At 37.8% G+C, this 15,272-nt stretch overlaps 1 protein-coding gene across 1 annotated transcript in view; it reads left to right on the top strand.

The window, feature by feature from the left end:
• SYTL2 (synaptotagmin like 2) overlaps positions 1-15,272 on the top strand; it is a gene marked incomplete at both ends in the record, with an annotated part of 39,524 nt that overhangs the window by 16,549 nt on the left and 7,703 nt on the right. Inside the window, 8 exons of the mRNA XM_079546722.1 lie at positions 3,066-3,138; positions 3,718-3,817; positions 4,759-5,646; positions 6,426-6,497; positions 10,811-10,912; positions 11,863-11,916; positions 13,126-13,173; positions 14,466-14,560. Coding sequence (XP_079402848.1) covers positions 3,066-3,138; positions 3,718-3,817; positions 4,759-5,646; positions 6,426-6,497; positions 10,811-10,912; positions 11,863-11,916; positions 13,126-13,173; positions 14,466-14,560 — 1,432 coding nt within the window. The remainder of the gene's footprint in view (positions 1-3,065; positions 3,139-3,717; positions 3,818-4,758; positions 5,647-6,425; positions 6,498-10,810; positions 10,913-11,862; positions 11,917-13,125; positions 13,174-14,465; positions 14,561-15,272) is intronic.

Genomic DNA, 15,272 nt, shown 5'->3' on the forward strand with positions numbered 1-15,272 from the left:
ACATTTGATTCAGTCTTTAAGATAGCACAGCCACTGGGAATTAATTTCTGTTGTTTCATCCTCTTCCAATGCAACAGTCTCAAGATGGCTGGAAATAAGAGGAGGAAGTCAAATATCGTTCTGGTTCTTGGTATTCCATAAAGTGAGTTAGTGGTGTCCAAATGCTGCATTGAATTCAGGCACTTGGGCTTTTAATACATTTTTAAGTGCTATTAAGAGTAAGTTTGTGGGACTTCTGTTTTTTAGAGTTTGTTTGTTTGTTTGTTTCCCCTGTCCCCTTTCTTCCCCTAAGAGTGGACTTCAGATCATCACTGACTTGTAGACTTTGCTTAAGCTAAACAACTGCTAACCTCAGATTTGGGACCAGACCTGTGTTATTCTGGATCCTGTTAGTGAACCAAAGCATTTCTAACTGAATGTGGAGGAAGTTAGCTGAGTTCTGGTAGTTCTGTGAGCACAGAGGGTGAAGTAGAGTCCTGGGGCCAACTCAATTGCTCTTCTGTCAGAATGCTGCTACGTTAGCTGCAACAGAAATCAGTCCACAACTATTCTGTTAAAATTAGCATGATAATCTTCATTTCCACCCTAAATATCAAAATTCCATAATAAAGCTATGACATCCCACCTTTTTTGGGGGGAGGGCAGGGGGAGAGGTGCATTGTATCCCATATTGCTGTTCTTTCCTACCAGAGGCCAATTGTGTGAAGTGCCTCTGAAAGGATATCCTTGCACAGAATGAGTTTTGATGGTGTGACTCAGACTGTCAATATTACCTCCATTCAGCGATACCATCTGTCCATATGCTGATTATTGAACAAAGGAAGTGTTAAAGGAACTTAATCTTTCAAATTATGATTTGTAGGTTTACTTCTTCCCTCGGTCAGAAAACATTGAATAGGTGACAAGTTCCTGTCTGGTCCCACCAATGTCTACATGGAGTTTGGATCTGCGGTGTTTTTCAGCACTGGTTTGCTGAATTGCACTGTTTCAAGTCTGTAGACTGGCAGTATTTATTAATGTGGCTTCATGAACAGTCTTAGACTAGCCTTGCAAATGCAGCATAACTGGAAATAGTTTGTTCACCTTTCCCATCTGTATGTGCATAAACTCCTCTGTTCAGACCTTGTGCTGAGACGCGCAGTTACAGAATCTTGATTTTTTTGTTGTTGTTAACTTCCTCCTATTTTCCCCAGCCTTACACTTTATAGCATCATGTTCAGTACATAATGCCAAAATAACACTTCAATTATTCTGTGGTAAGTGTGAAGTAGCATTGCATTAAACTGTTGTGGAATGTGTGTGTGTTCAGTAATTTCAGTAATCATGTTAAAAATTATCTCCCTGCATGTAAGAAAGCAAACAAGCAAACAAACAAACAAAAAAAAAGAAACACCAAAGAGACAAAAAAAGGTCTCCTAAAAAAAAAAAACCCGAAAAAACAAAAACCACCAAAACCCCATAACTTGAAGGATGATGAGCAGGAGGGGGACAGACTTCTTACATGGTCTAATAGCGATTGGACAAGGGGAAATGGCTTTAAACTAAAAGAGGGGAAATTTAGGTTAGCTGTTAGGAAAAAATTCCATACTCAGAGGGTGGTAAGGCCCTGGCACTGCTGCCCAGAGAAGCTGTGCGTACCCCATCCCTGCAGGTGCCCAAGGCCAGGTTGGATGGGCCCTGAGCAGCTTGGGCTGGTGATTGGCAACCAGCCCATGGCAAGGGAGTTGGAACAAGGAGACCTTTAAGGTCCCTTCCAACCCAAGCCATTCTATGAACTTGTAAAACGGAAGGGAGAAGAACATCTTAAGTTTTTTTTACATCCAGAGTACATAAAAACAGTGTCCTTGTTTAAAATAAGGAAAGGGGTGAATCATGTTTGTCCTGTTGAGTAGCAGATGGTCAAGATGAGGCATAAAGTATGGGAGCGCACAGGTGCTCATAAAAACAAGAACCCAAACTCCACCTCAGGAAAACAAAGATTCTTTATATATGTCATCTCAGAACTTTATTTTCTAAGCTAAGGATACAAACTAAAGTGGAATGATATTTTTGAAAAGAAATTAAAATTTTCATCAAGATTGAGCTCTTTGAGAGCCATGCTTTTTTTCTTCTTGCTTAGGAACTGGGATGAATAAAAGTAAAGTAATATTTCCTACATGGAGAGTAGTTGTTTTTCTGCTTTAGATTGTTCTTGTACTCATCCCCCAAATTTCAAGCATGTGAGTTAATGCTGGGATTTTCTTCATAGATATACTTAAAGTGGTTATGAAATGAAGATATTTAAACCCACATCAACGTTCCACCTCAAAAATAAAACAAAACACATTTTTCATATCTGGGCTATTTAGATTAACTCAATATGTAAACAAAATTGGAGTGTTTTGTGGAAAAAAAAAACCTTGCATCCTTTTGCAATCAGTCAATATTTTTTTATATAACATTGGGGAGGTTTCTTAAATTTCTTCTTACTTGAGTTATGCTTAGTCAGGATCACAATAACTTCATGTAGCTATAAAATCTGTGATTTAATAAGATCTTAGTTGAAGGAATAGCTTGTAAGGTGTACCTCTGAGGGGATCTCCTGCTGTCTGTGGCATGTCGCACCTTTACTGTAGTGGTGTGGGAGTTACCCTGATTTTTTTTTTCTTGGACACTACAAAACTCTATTTTGATGAGATTTAACACTTCCCTCTATTTCAGTTTCAGTCCTAAAAGTAAACATATGGGACAAGGATGGATGTGGTAATACTGATGTTGTTTGGAGAGTGGCTACATTTACATAAAGCTTGCTCAGGAAATTCTAGAAGGTACCAAAAATGTAATTTTTGTACCGCCAAGGAGAAGTTGCATTGAATTCTTTAACAGGGAAAGAAATTTTTGCAAGATAACTGTTGCTGCTCTTCTCCTTGCTATGAAAAGAAGTTTTGCTTCTGAGAGTGATGAGAATACTGAATAGCAAAACTGTGTGCTGAGAAGTTTTATTTCAGTATGTACAACTGAATATCAGCTTTTTGAAGAAGTTTAAAGTGATGCCTGTTTGCTGAAGTTATGTTGTTTCTTTGCAGTTCTAACCCAGTGACCTCTTTGTTAGAAAATCCAGATAGAAGATCTGTGAAGGCAGCAACATCAACAATAAAAGTAAGACCGTATTGAACGTAGAAAATGTTATCTTTTTATCTTGTGTGTTTCTCTGCTTGAATGATAATGATAATTTGAGATTTGAGGAAGAAAAATAATGGGCTGGAAAAAAAAAAGAGTGCTTTTTGTTTGGGGGGAGATGATGGAAACTGCTAAAATTTCACTCCTAAAGTGCTGCCACAGCTATAATCAGTGTATGCCTGTGCTTGACATTGTTTCCAACTTTGTCAGGCACTGAAAATAAGTCTTGCTCTCTTCCAATACCTCTAAAGTACAGAAATAGATTTACTTTTTTATTTTTACCTTGCAAGAATTTGGAATTTTCAGCTGTCTTTAAGTGGTGTCTTATCTCTGCTTTGGTAATTTCAGAAAGAACAGGATTAGGCTGTTGCTGGCATTTCTTATAGTTCTGTGGTTCAGATTTATTAGATGTCTTGCTACGTATCCAATTTAAGAAGCGTGCTTTTAGACACTGCTGACAGAGCAGTGAGACAATCACTGAACTTCCATTTATTCTGCCAAGACTGTACTGACACAGTAACTTGACTCCAATTATAATGTTCGTGTCTTTTTTTTTAGCAAAGGAGAAATCCATTTAATTCCACATTATCAAGTGATAACTTGAACAGCGGAGAATCAGAAAGCAGACAAGCTATTCTACCTCAGCTATCAAATAAGGGTAAATATTAATATGACTGTGAATTTCTTAGTGGTGGATATGGAAATTAATTCTACTTCCATTGCTTCTTATTGTAGGATAAAACAGGTTTTCATACCTTAGCTATTCTTCTTAATTTATCAGCTAGTTCATTTCAAACATCATGTAAAACATGAGTATACTCAGGAAATAAATGTTTCACACATTCCTTTTGCAAGTGTTCTTGTCCTGAATCACTGGTAGAGAACACAGCAATCCCATATTCAAGGAAATTTCTATCATTATGACCTTTCAGTTACTGCTGCTATTAGCTCAAAGAAGAGTCAAACCTCTCTTTTTTTCTTGTGTTTCCTCAGTCCAACATATTTTAGAATTTCACATGTCCTGTAGAATTCTCTGCAAGCAAGTGGATAAGTGATGATTTATCACAATTCAGGCATCTGAAATTGTAATTAACAGGCTCATACACATCAATTACTCTTATGTATCTAATATGAAGCTTGCTAATAGAGAAGTGAAACGTGCTCAAACAGAATTCAAAAAATCTTCATATCCCTACTGGGAAGCCATTCTTGCTTTTTAACGTTTCTATGTGAAATTGAAAATACTTTCTTCTGTAGTCTGCTGTTTAACTTCTGCACCTGAAAATATGCTTGCATATTCAAAATCTGCCCCTTCCCTGTAAAGTTTAATCCTTGCATGAACTATGCTGATCAAAAATTTGATGTGCTCCCTATCTTTGAAATTATCATTTTTTCCCATTCTCAGTGTTAATTAGCTAGAAGATTTTCACCTGTTAAGGTTTCCTGTTATATACAAATAAAATCAGCATTTACATTGAATTTTCTTCTGTGTTTTGCTGCAAGTATTTTTAATCAATGTAATCATTCCAGATCTGCACTGCATCATACCCCTCTGTTTAGCTGAATTTTGTGTAAATTCATGATTTCTTCTCTGCACAGATATTGCAGAAATTTTGTTACCTTCAGAGGAGAGCCAACCTAAAGCAAACTTACTAAATGGTGGAATGGAGACATCTAAGAAACCTTCTGAAGAACCTGCTGAGGAATCACAGAAAGGACCGGTTGAGCGTCCCGTCCCCAAAGCTAGAAAATTAGTCCACAAAGTAACCAATCCTGTGCCACAGGGAGAAGACTTTTTTCCCAAACCAGCAAAACGGACCCAGGGGGTTAATGGCATTGGTGCACTGCCCAGGGGCATTCTGAAGCGCAGTTCAAGTTCCAGTTCCACTGACTCAGAAGCTCGGGCTAATCACATGTTCGATGTTCAGAGTAAGAACAGTATTCCTACCATATCTATTTTAGAAGGGGAAGCTGACAGGAATTCTCTTATGGAAGAAGCAGAAGATTCCACGCAAATTTCACTGGAAAAATTAAAACAAGTGAGGTTCTCTTCTAGCATAGGAAAAGAAGAACCTTTGCAAAGCCCACGGCTACATCATGGAAGAGAAACACGAGAGTCTGATTTGTTAAAATCCGGTGAAGTGAAGACTAGTGAAAATGATGCTAATAGATCAGATTCTTGTAAGAATAAACAAACTTACACTGGAAAGCCTCTGGAAACCTATTCATCATCTCTCCAAGTGAGAACAATAGATAGTTTACAAGAAGATACGTCGGCATCCAATCCTAATGGCAGTAATGAGTCAGCCTCCCTTGTTAATCAAACACTGCAGACAAAGACCATTAGTCCTAAGAAACTTGAAACTCCAGAGAAGGCCTCCACCAATATTCTGCCAAAGAACAAAAATGAACAGAATGTTGACCAAACATGTGAAAATAACTCCAAGTCTTTGAGCCATGAATCAAAGTCTCTCCAAAACTTTACTGGTAAGAGACTGATAGGAATAAGGAAGAGAATGCAATAGCACACAACCCATATATGTTGAAGTTCAAATTGCTAGTACCTAAAAATTAACAACTAAGAAACACAATATATAGCAGAAACACTCTGCTATATTTTGTAGAATTTCTAGGTCTAAATCTAATTCTCTAATGTGTTAAAATTTTTTAGAGTATCTTCTGTTGGCATTCTTAATAGATTGCTATCAGATGCCATCCAGAGCCTGGATGGTCAGGCATCTTTATTGTGGATGATGAAGGTGACGTAATGGTGCTTGGGTAAACTTCCTCTGTTAAAATTTGGTAGATGTGTCTGGGTGGGAACTGAAGAATTCCTGCTGTTCTGCTGTTGACTGTTTTTGGTAGTAAACCAATTGTAGCTTGAGGAACACAAATATGCAACTTCTCTTTCTCCACTAAAACCTTCCCCTTCATTAGAGCCATTTCCTTTAGAATATGGATAACCAATCTTGCATGCTACCACTGCCAAAATAATATGACTAATCTTCCAACAGGAAAAATCCTTTTCCAGTAGGAATTTTTTATCGCTGCATGTGGTGTGACTCTTTCAAAAACACATGGAGAGAGCTCTTTCATCTGCTAAAAGTTTAAATAAACAAGCAAAAAATCCTAAAACCAAAGAAAATGAAACAAACACCAAAACACCCCTGCCCAATAAGCAAAACAAAAAAATGAGGTTTTGAAGATTTAAAAATTTTTGGAGTCTTGTCTAATTCCTATCCCTGATAAGCTTGTTTATGTTGTAGATGAACATCTGCTTTCTGCTGAGACAAAAACACAAGAACTGTCAGATATAAATTCTGCAGGTCTTCAACAAGGTAAGCCTGAACTTGTTGAGGAACGAGATGCTAAAACCGCTTTCAAGCCTGACAAGCATGGTGCTGAAATTGTGGAAGTGGCTGATGACTCTGTATCAGAAGTCTTAGATTGGTTTGAAAGAAGTTCTGGTACTGAAGATAGGAAAACTGAATCAGCCAGATCCCGAGGTGGGGAACTCAAAGAAGTGAACTTTACAACCAGAACAGTTCTTCCCACAGAGCGCAGTGGAACTAGTGTGGATAGAAAAATGAAGGTTAGAGAAGAGTTACTGTATGGAAAGAATAAACAACTGAATGCTATTTCACCCACCACATTTATTTCAGAAGACATACAACTGATAAAAGAGAGGAGGAAACCTAAGCACAGTAAAGAGAACGAGGATCAAAATGAGAAATCCCTCAGTGAGCTTGACTACACAGGAATTGAAGCGAAAGAATCCGATGAAGAAATCAAGCAACAAAATAAAATAAATGTCTTGAAACGTCATGAACGTGTGTTACCAGCTCAGAAATGTGTATTGGAAAAGGCAATAAGAGCAAAAAGAAGAATTAGGGAGATTAGAGCATTTTGGGAAAGGCAGGAAACTATCCCCAGTCATGGAGAGAAAGAAGTTGGTATCCATATTAATACATCAGGTGGTGGTGCAATAGAAGGTCTCAAAGAAAGTGACAAAATAAAACCAACTGCAGTATACTTACCTTATGGATTAGATGATCAGAGCAAGAGTACATTAAGTGCTGAATTAAGATGTAAGGCTTCAAAAAACGGACATCAAAACTCTTCTGAGTTTGGATCAGGCCATGCTGTTAAAAAAACAGAAAGACCACTTCCATATGAGGATAAAGTTAATGAACATACAAAATTGACAAGAGACAGTGTCTTGCAGTCAGGAGTTGGTGTCACTTCAGCTTCCCCAAAAATCAAAGATAACAATGGGAAAGAAGCATTTAAAGGAAAAGTTGCTGCTTTTTCCCAACAGAAGTCCAGTTTTCAGGCTTTGTCTTTTGAAGAGAAGAGTAATGAGATGTCCAAGAATCAAATTTCAAGTCCTTCACAGTTTCAGAGTCTGAGAAACTTTTGGGATACTAGAGTTAAGTTACAAAATAGCATTGATAGGGAAGATGTTTCTTCTCCAAATAATGCTATTCGTAATAACATTTTTATAACCTATGGCAGAAATGCAGAGAAAGGTAAGGGCAGAGATAATGTGAGCAAACAAGAGTTAAGCCAACATCAAACACAAGCATCTGAGGAAGAAAAAACAGGGAAATCAGATTCTGTGGCATGCAAACCGCCTGTGGGATTTCTTACTTTTAGAAGTTTGAGTGTGACACCCACAGAAGGTAAAGACACTGTCCAGCTGGTCAAAAAGCCAATCATTTCTCAACCCCATGAAAATACAGGTCTTCAAAGGCAAGAAGTTAAAGAACACATAGATAAAAATATTGTTTCGTCAAAAGAACATCCTCCCAGAGGTTCTCAGAGGTACTCTGAGCAAAACCTTCCCAGAGAAATCATTGCATATCAACCTTCTGAATTAGGTGTAGGGATGAAAACGATTGATACTGTGAATAATACAGCACAAACTAATTGTAGTGTAGATTCAACATGCCACCAAGATACTGGTCTGTCTGAAGGTGTCATCGAGACAATGGAAAAGTCTCTTGCCCCCTCCAAGGTCAATGGCTTGAGCCTAGAAAACCTGGTAAGGGAGGTCTCTGAAACTCCATCTCCTAACCCAAGACATGCAGACAGTGCAGGACAGAGGACTGCTGAAATGCAAGCTAAAAACACCAAGTATGAGCAAGATGAAGAGTCACTGCAAGAAATCAGTGAGACTGTTGAGAAGTCTGTTGCTCCCTCTAAGGTCAGCAGCTTGAGTTCTTCTCTAGAGAAGCTGCTGAAGGAGGCTTCTGAAACACCGCCTCCTAAACCAAGACGTGTGGATGTGACAGTACAGAGGACTGCTGAGATGGAAGATAAAAACACTGCCTGTCAGCATGATGGAGAATCACTTCAAGAAATCATTGAGACTATAGAGAAATCTAATGCCCCTACTAAGGTCAGTGGCTTAAGTTCAGCTCTAGAAAAGCTGCTAAAGGAGGCCTCTGAAACACCACCTCCTAAACCAAGGCGTACAGTACTGAGGACTGCTGAAATGCAAGCTAAAAACACAAAGTATCAGCAAGATGAAGAGTCACTGCAAGAAATCAGTGAGACCGTACAGAAGTCTGTTGTTCCTTCCAAGCTCAGTAGCTTGAGTTCTTCTCTAGAGAAGCTGCTGAAGGAGGCTTCTGAAACACCACCTCCTAAACCAAGACGTGTGGACATGACAGTGCAGAGGACTGCTGAGAAGGAAGATAAAAACACTGCCTGTCAGCATGATGGAGAAACACTGCGAGAGATCAGTGAGACCATTGAAAAGTCTATTGCACCCTGTAGGGACAATGGCTTGAGTTCTTCTCTAGAAAAGCTGCTGAAGGAGGCTTCTGAAACACCACCTCCTAAACCAAGGCATATGGATGGCACAGTGCAGAGGACAGCTGATATGCAAGTGGGAAACATGTCCTGTCATCACAGTGGTGAGTTGCTGCAGGAAACATCTGCACTGTCTGAGGCTAAAAGTAAAGCACTGGATGTTAATTTCCAGAAGGTACTGAAAGATGTCTGTGAAACACCAGCTTCTATGCTGGAAAATATGGATAAGAAAATGCAAAGTAAAATACCAACTAGTCAAAGTATGTGTATGGCACGTCAAGAAGAAGGAGATCACCCTCAAGAAATACAAGAAACGATAGAAAAAACTACTGTTTCAAATAGTGAAAAATTCAAAGAATTCAGTAGCTCATTGGAAAAACTTCTTCAAGAAGCATCTGAAGCTTCATCTCCAATATCCAAAGCATTAAGTAAACAAGAGAAGTTTGGGAATAGGGTGTTTCCACCACAAACAAAGACTCTAGTCGTGACAGTGTCACAGCCTTATGATAATGCTGTATGTAGCTGTCATAAACAGAAGACAGCTATCAAGAGTGGAGTTCCAGAACAAAATGTAAAAGCTTCTGTAGATGATCTCGTAACTCCTGAAGTGTCTGAGCTCCTTAAAATAGATGAGGCTACTATTAAAAAAGAACAGAGAAACACACCTGCAATAGATCTTCCTTCCTTGCAAGGAGAGACCAATACAGTGATCAAGCCATTCAAGATAAATGAAGTAGGAAGGAAAGGTGAGAGCACATCCTTGGATGCTTCTGAAGATAATTCACAATTAAAAGAACTGTTGAAATTGAGAAGAACAAGCACACCTCTTAAAGATGAGAGCAGTTCTCCTCAGCTGGAAGGAGCTCAGTTCAGCTTGGCCTTTCAGCATGAAGATAATGATGAAGAAAATGGTGACAGCTTGAATTTTGGATCCCAGCTTTCAGATGAAAACTCTGATTATTATTCTGGAACCGGAAGTTCGACTCGTGAGCCATTTCTTTTCTAAAATTCATGGTGCTGGGTTCTTAAGCATAACTACAGTTTTTCTGGTAGTCCACTTGAAGTATATTATCTAAAAGTCTATGTGATACCTATTTCTTAATTGAATGCTTACGATATTTGCTTTGGAAGGATGAGAAGAACTAATTAAGTCCTTTAATTGGAGATCGTTTGACAAACAAGTAGTATGTTTGGGTAAGCCTTTGTGATCATAGGAATTCAGCAGCATGAGTCAGTCACATCAGTCTTCATGCTCTTACCCTTTCACTCCTCCCCTATGACATTTCTTTCAAATTAATAACACTGTAACACTCAGATTCTGGTATTTCTTCTAAATACCCTGGATTAAAAGAGGAAATAAAATCAGTGCCTGACTGAGATCATTCTTTAGTTTGGCCAGCTTGTCTTTGAAGGTAAAAACTGATGGAGTGGCTGAATATTAAGACAATGCCAGTACTTTATGCTGTTTAGCTTAGCATTGCATTGCTGCCTGTTACACAAGGAAACAAGCATATAAATGAAGCAAGCTATTTAGCAGAACTTGCATAACTTTAAGTTGGCAGCTCTAGTGTGATAGTTTAACCTTTTTATTCTGCTCCTGAGAGACTGGAAATGCTCTGCTTACTTACAGAGTCTGAGAAATTTTGAAGGTTCTAGAACATGCCATGTTTGGATTTATTATTTTCAGTGCATGCTCAATGTCTTTGCTGAAGGTCAAAACAGATTCCCAGAAGAAACTGGTGGTTGGCTTTTTTTTTTATTTTTTTTTTTTTAAGTGACTTGTTTAAAAGGCATGTCTGTGTGTGCAGTGTTCATGTGTTTTGTCTCATAACAGGTTCAGAAGAAGAGTTAAATCCTGTTTTGATGGCTTTGAAAAGGAGTGCAGATAGGAAAATGCCTTCCAAAAGTCTAGAGGACATTCCATCAGCTACCTCAAGTGAGCACAAAGCTTGTGTGTGTCTCCCATGACCTCTAGTTTGGCTTGAGCATGCTTATGCTGTTTTTCCGTACAACTTTGCCAAGCAGTATTTTTATCTTTTTTTGTTTGTCAGTAAGCAGTGTGAAGTTTGTATTGTAAAACCGATTTTTTTTTTCTCATATGGTTTAGTTTTCAGTTCTTAGTTTTTCTTTTGAAACACTGCTCTGTGAAGCAGACATCTTCCAAAAAATGCACCATGTTACACATGTTTTCTTTGATGGTTAGAAAGTTTTCAGTAGTGAAAATATTAACAACCACCCAAACCAGTAATGAGCTGCAACTGCAGTTCTGTCCTGGCTGCTTGCTTGGCTCAAACAAGTAGTCAGTGGAAGCATGAAAAAATTTAGTTTAGTAGGTTCACCTGTTCTAGCAGTTAATAAAACCAGGCTCATTTTAAGAGAATGGAATGAGACAAGACTGAACTTAGGAATCATTCCTGGGCTCTCTCTGTAGCCTCCTAAAACTATTATTATTGTTTACTGTTGTAATTTGTTTCTGCATTCACCCTGCTCCTTGGTATTTTTATGTTTATTTCATGTCTAATGGGGAAGATGTGAACTGAAGGGTGGAGGTGTAGATTTTGAAAGATGTTGGCTGTTGTTGGCAAATTAATCTTCTAACTCTATTTATGCTGTTGCTCACTTCTAACTAGTTCCAGGATGTAGGTATGCACTAACACTGTTGTAACAGCACGCTGATAGAAACTGTGTCAAGATGGTACTGCTTCTTGGATGCAGAATTGAAGTAAGCGTTCCAAGTAGAAAACATCTCTTGAATTAACCATTCCTGTGGCCCTGCTGTTTTTTCTCTTTTATTTTTCTCCGTAAATTTGTGATTTCTACTACAATCCATTTCACTGTAATGAACAGCAAGCTTTCTAACCACATGTTACCTTTTTTCCTGCACAGATAAAGAAAAAATAAATATTCCAAAGGAAGAATTAGCTCTTAGTGCTGAAGATGGTAAATATCTTGTGTGTCTGCATGGAAGTTTGTTTTCCAGTATTCTCTGCTACTGACAGTTTTTTGAAGACAAGAATTGTACTATTCTTTGAAATTAGACTAACTTCAGCATGACTTAAAAGCTTTTGTAGAATTTTCTTATTTTATTCTTGAGTCCTAGACTCAGGTTACATCATGTGATACATGTACAAACTTTGTGTCATCTATCAGTCTTATTTTGGCCTTTGGTCATTCAGCCTTGAAACAGTTTCTGTACTCATTTAGAGCTTTGAACACTAGCTTAGCTGAAAAACTGGGTCTAATTCCATATTGGATTTGTTCATCTGTCACATCATAGCATGTAAAATGACTTAAAAAAAAAAAAAAAAAAAGAAAAAAAGAAAGCCCTCCACAATACATTCATCGAAAATACATTCATCTTTGCTGTCTCAATCCACCAAAGTAGAATTAGTTTAAGCAAAATATGACACTGGATTGGCTACTGCAGATAACATTGATCTTTTAATGCATTACAGATGCCTTACTGTTAATTTTTTGTATGTTCCTTTAGAAATTTCAAATCTAAGCAAAACAAAAGCAAGCCTGCTCCAAGATCACGTCAAAATGAACACGCTGGAGAACCATTAAATAACACTGAATATTCTGGAATGTAACACAATTCTTTCTTACCCACTGCACTGTGGTTTTAAAAATAGCTGTGTAAAGCTGCATTTTTGTTAACTTCAAAGCATTTTCAATGTTAGTGGTCTGTAACAGAATAGAACCCATGCAATATCCAATATGTTAACAAGTCTTAAAAACTCTGTACTTAAGTACAGAATGCTGCCTTCAGATGGAAAGCCTTACTGAAAGCACATTATATATTCAATATGTAGGCACTTATCTGGAAAGGGTGGCTTTTTTTAGTTAAATGTGTTGTTAAATACCATGAGTGAAGTTTTGAGAAAATGATTAACTCAGCCAAACTAATAACTGTACAGATACAGGTAGAGCAAATTCTCTTGAAAATAATATTTTGTTTTGCTAAGCTTACACATTCATGTTCCCTCTATAGTGATTTAGCTCCTATAAAGAATGATGCAGAGCTTAAACATTCATGAGGATCTAGAAAAGTAAAGGCTTGTCACACACAAAATATGTTGATGTTATTTATAAAACTGTAAAGCTGTTTGTGCCACTATTGACTGTTGTCAATACTGCACTGAGCAGGTCTGAAACCTGATCAGCATCAAGTGAGGAATGAAAATGGAGCAGGAAGTGAGTAATAGGATTCTTCAAACTGACAATGGAGAAGTTTCTCCACTGATATTTAAACTAACACATTAAAGATCTTTTTTTTATCATTTAACAACTAACAAGTTGCACATCTGGACTAGAATATGACTGAATAAAGTAACTGCATCTAACTGCATACTGACAATAATTGATATCTTAACCACTGTTTGAGCTTCGTCATCAAATGCTTTGGAAGAAGCTTAACTCTTTAGAAACAATCCCAGCATGTGTGTGGTGTTAAAATGTGTACAACAGGTACATACATGGCTTTGTAGCTGGCTGTCCATTGCCAAAAAATTCTGTCATGGGATATTCAGTATTAGTATATTTCACCATGTGTATCTAGTGTAAAGACCTGTATTGAGCTTTAGTGTATCATTAAATATGTGTTTAGAGCATGAAAAATTCTAAGAGTGGAGAACTTACAGTGAAATTAGATCTTTGAAAGGCTAGTTTGTGCAAAGAAATAAATGAAGAGCACAAAAGTGAATTTCAGTAAAGGTGTAGCAAAGTTTGAGCATGGAACTGGCTCCTCAGGGGAGTGGTAACAGTACCAAGGCTACCAGAGTTCAAGCAGCATTTGTGCAGTGCTTTCAGACACAGGGTTTGAATTTTCGGTGGTCCTGTGTGGAGCCAGGAGTTGGACTTAGTGATCCATGTGGGTCCCTTCCAACTCAGGATATTCTAGGATTCTATGAAAGTTAAATAGATTGGCAGTAAGAAACTGCATCATTGAGATATGCTTTTAGAATTAACTAGGAATACTCCACGCTTGAGACCTTGTTCAAATGTAAACATTTCTTGATTCACCAAACATATTTTGCCATTAATTGGACTGAGAAATAAAAAAAAATACATAGTTTGGTATGTAGACCAACTTCTTAGCAAAAACATTATGATGACTCTGATGTCAACAATGGCAAGCTTGGTGCATGAGAACACTTATCCTTATTCTAAAAAGAAAATCTGGAAGGTAAATAGATCGTATTTTATCAGAATGAACTTTCAGCACTCAGAATTATCCATTGTCAAGCAACGCAAACATTTTGTCTTCTGACAAAGATTTGTGGCCAGAGTTACAGATGTCAATCTAGATCCTTCCTAATGGTAGCAGCTCTGAGTTCTAGAAGAAAGTTTACAACTTAGGTGTAAGGCTTTCTGTGCATGTGCATGTATTTCATCTGAGGTTGGTTGTTTTTAACCACGCCCTGCTATGGAATCACATTCTTTTGATGTCCGAGCTTTTTTTTGAAACTTGAATTGCTGCTCTTTAGTCTCCACAGTGCCTTCACAGCCTGATAAGCCATTTTCCAACCCTGAAAAAGTCAAAGGACTGAGCAAGTCAGTACCATCATTCCTACAGGAAGAGGTATGTTACATCTCTTGAAGAACTGTAATTAAAAATTTTGATTGCTGTGGGATTATGCATTTGCCAAATAGTATTTCCCAGGTTCTGCCAAGCCAGTTTACTACTTGCTACAGCATGTAACTGTTTGCAGTATAACAATCAGGATGATCACAAGCAACCTGTAGCTTATTAACCTTTCAGACACTTCAATAACTTTTATTCCTGCTGTACAGCTCTACATAAAGAGTATGTTCTATCTAGGAGATTGAAGCATAGTGAATATTAGCTGTTATTCCCAAAGGTAATTTCTAATCTTAAAATAACAGGTCTTTTACCTTCAGAACATGCATACATTAACGTATTTGTTTTGTTCAGAGCCTAAAATGTTTGAGTGAGTCTGTAAGACTATACGTAATGGCATCTTCTGGTGACTTTTCTCAGAGGTGTAGTAGTTTGGGATGGAGGTGCAGGTTCTAGGCTCTCTAAATCAATGCTCAGTATTTCCAGCAATGTCTTGGTAAATCATTTAAATTATTATTTAATGTAATTAACTCAGTATGATTTGTAAAAGTATGGCATGGGCCATGGAATAAACTCTGAGGGCATGTTCATAGCTCCTAAAATGACACCAAAGTTTGAAAAAGATAAGCTATTGGAACCTGGCCTGTGCCTTCCCAAACAGTGAGCAGAGAAAGGTATTGAGACTGTATATAAACCAAACACCAGTCTCCAA

Source organism: Tetrao urogallus (genome assembly GCF_951394365.1).
Source record: "Tetrao urogallus genome assembly, chromosome: 1".
NCBI classification, from domain to species: Eukaryota; Metazoa; Chordata; class Aves; order Galliformes; family Phasianidae; genus Tetrao; species Tetrao urogallus.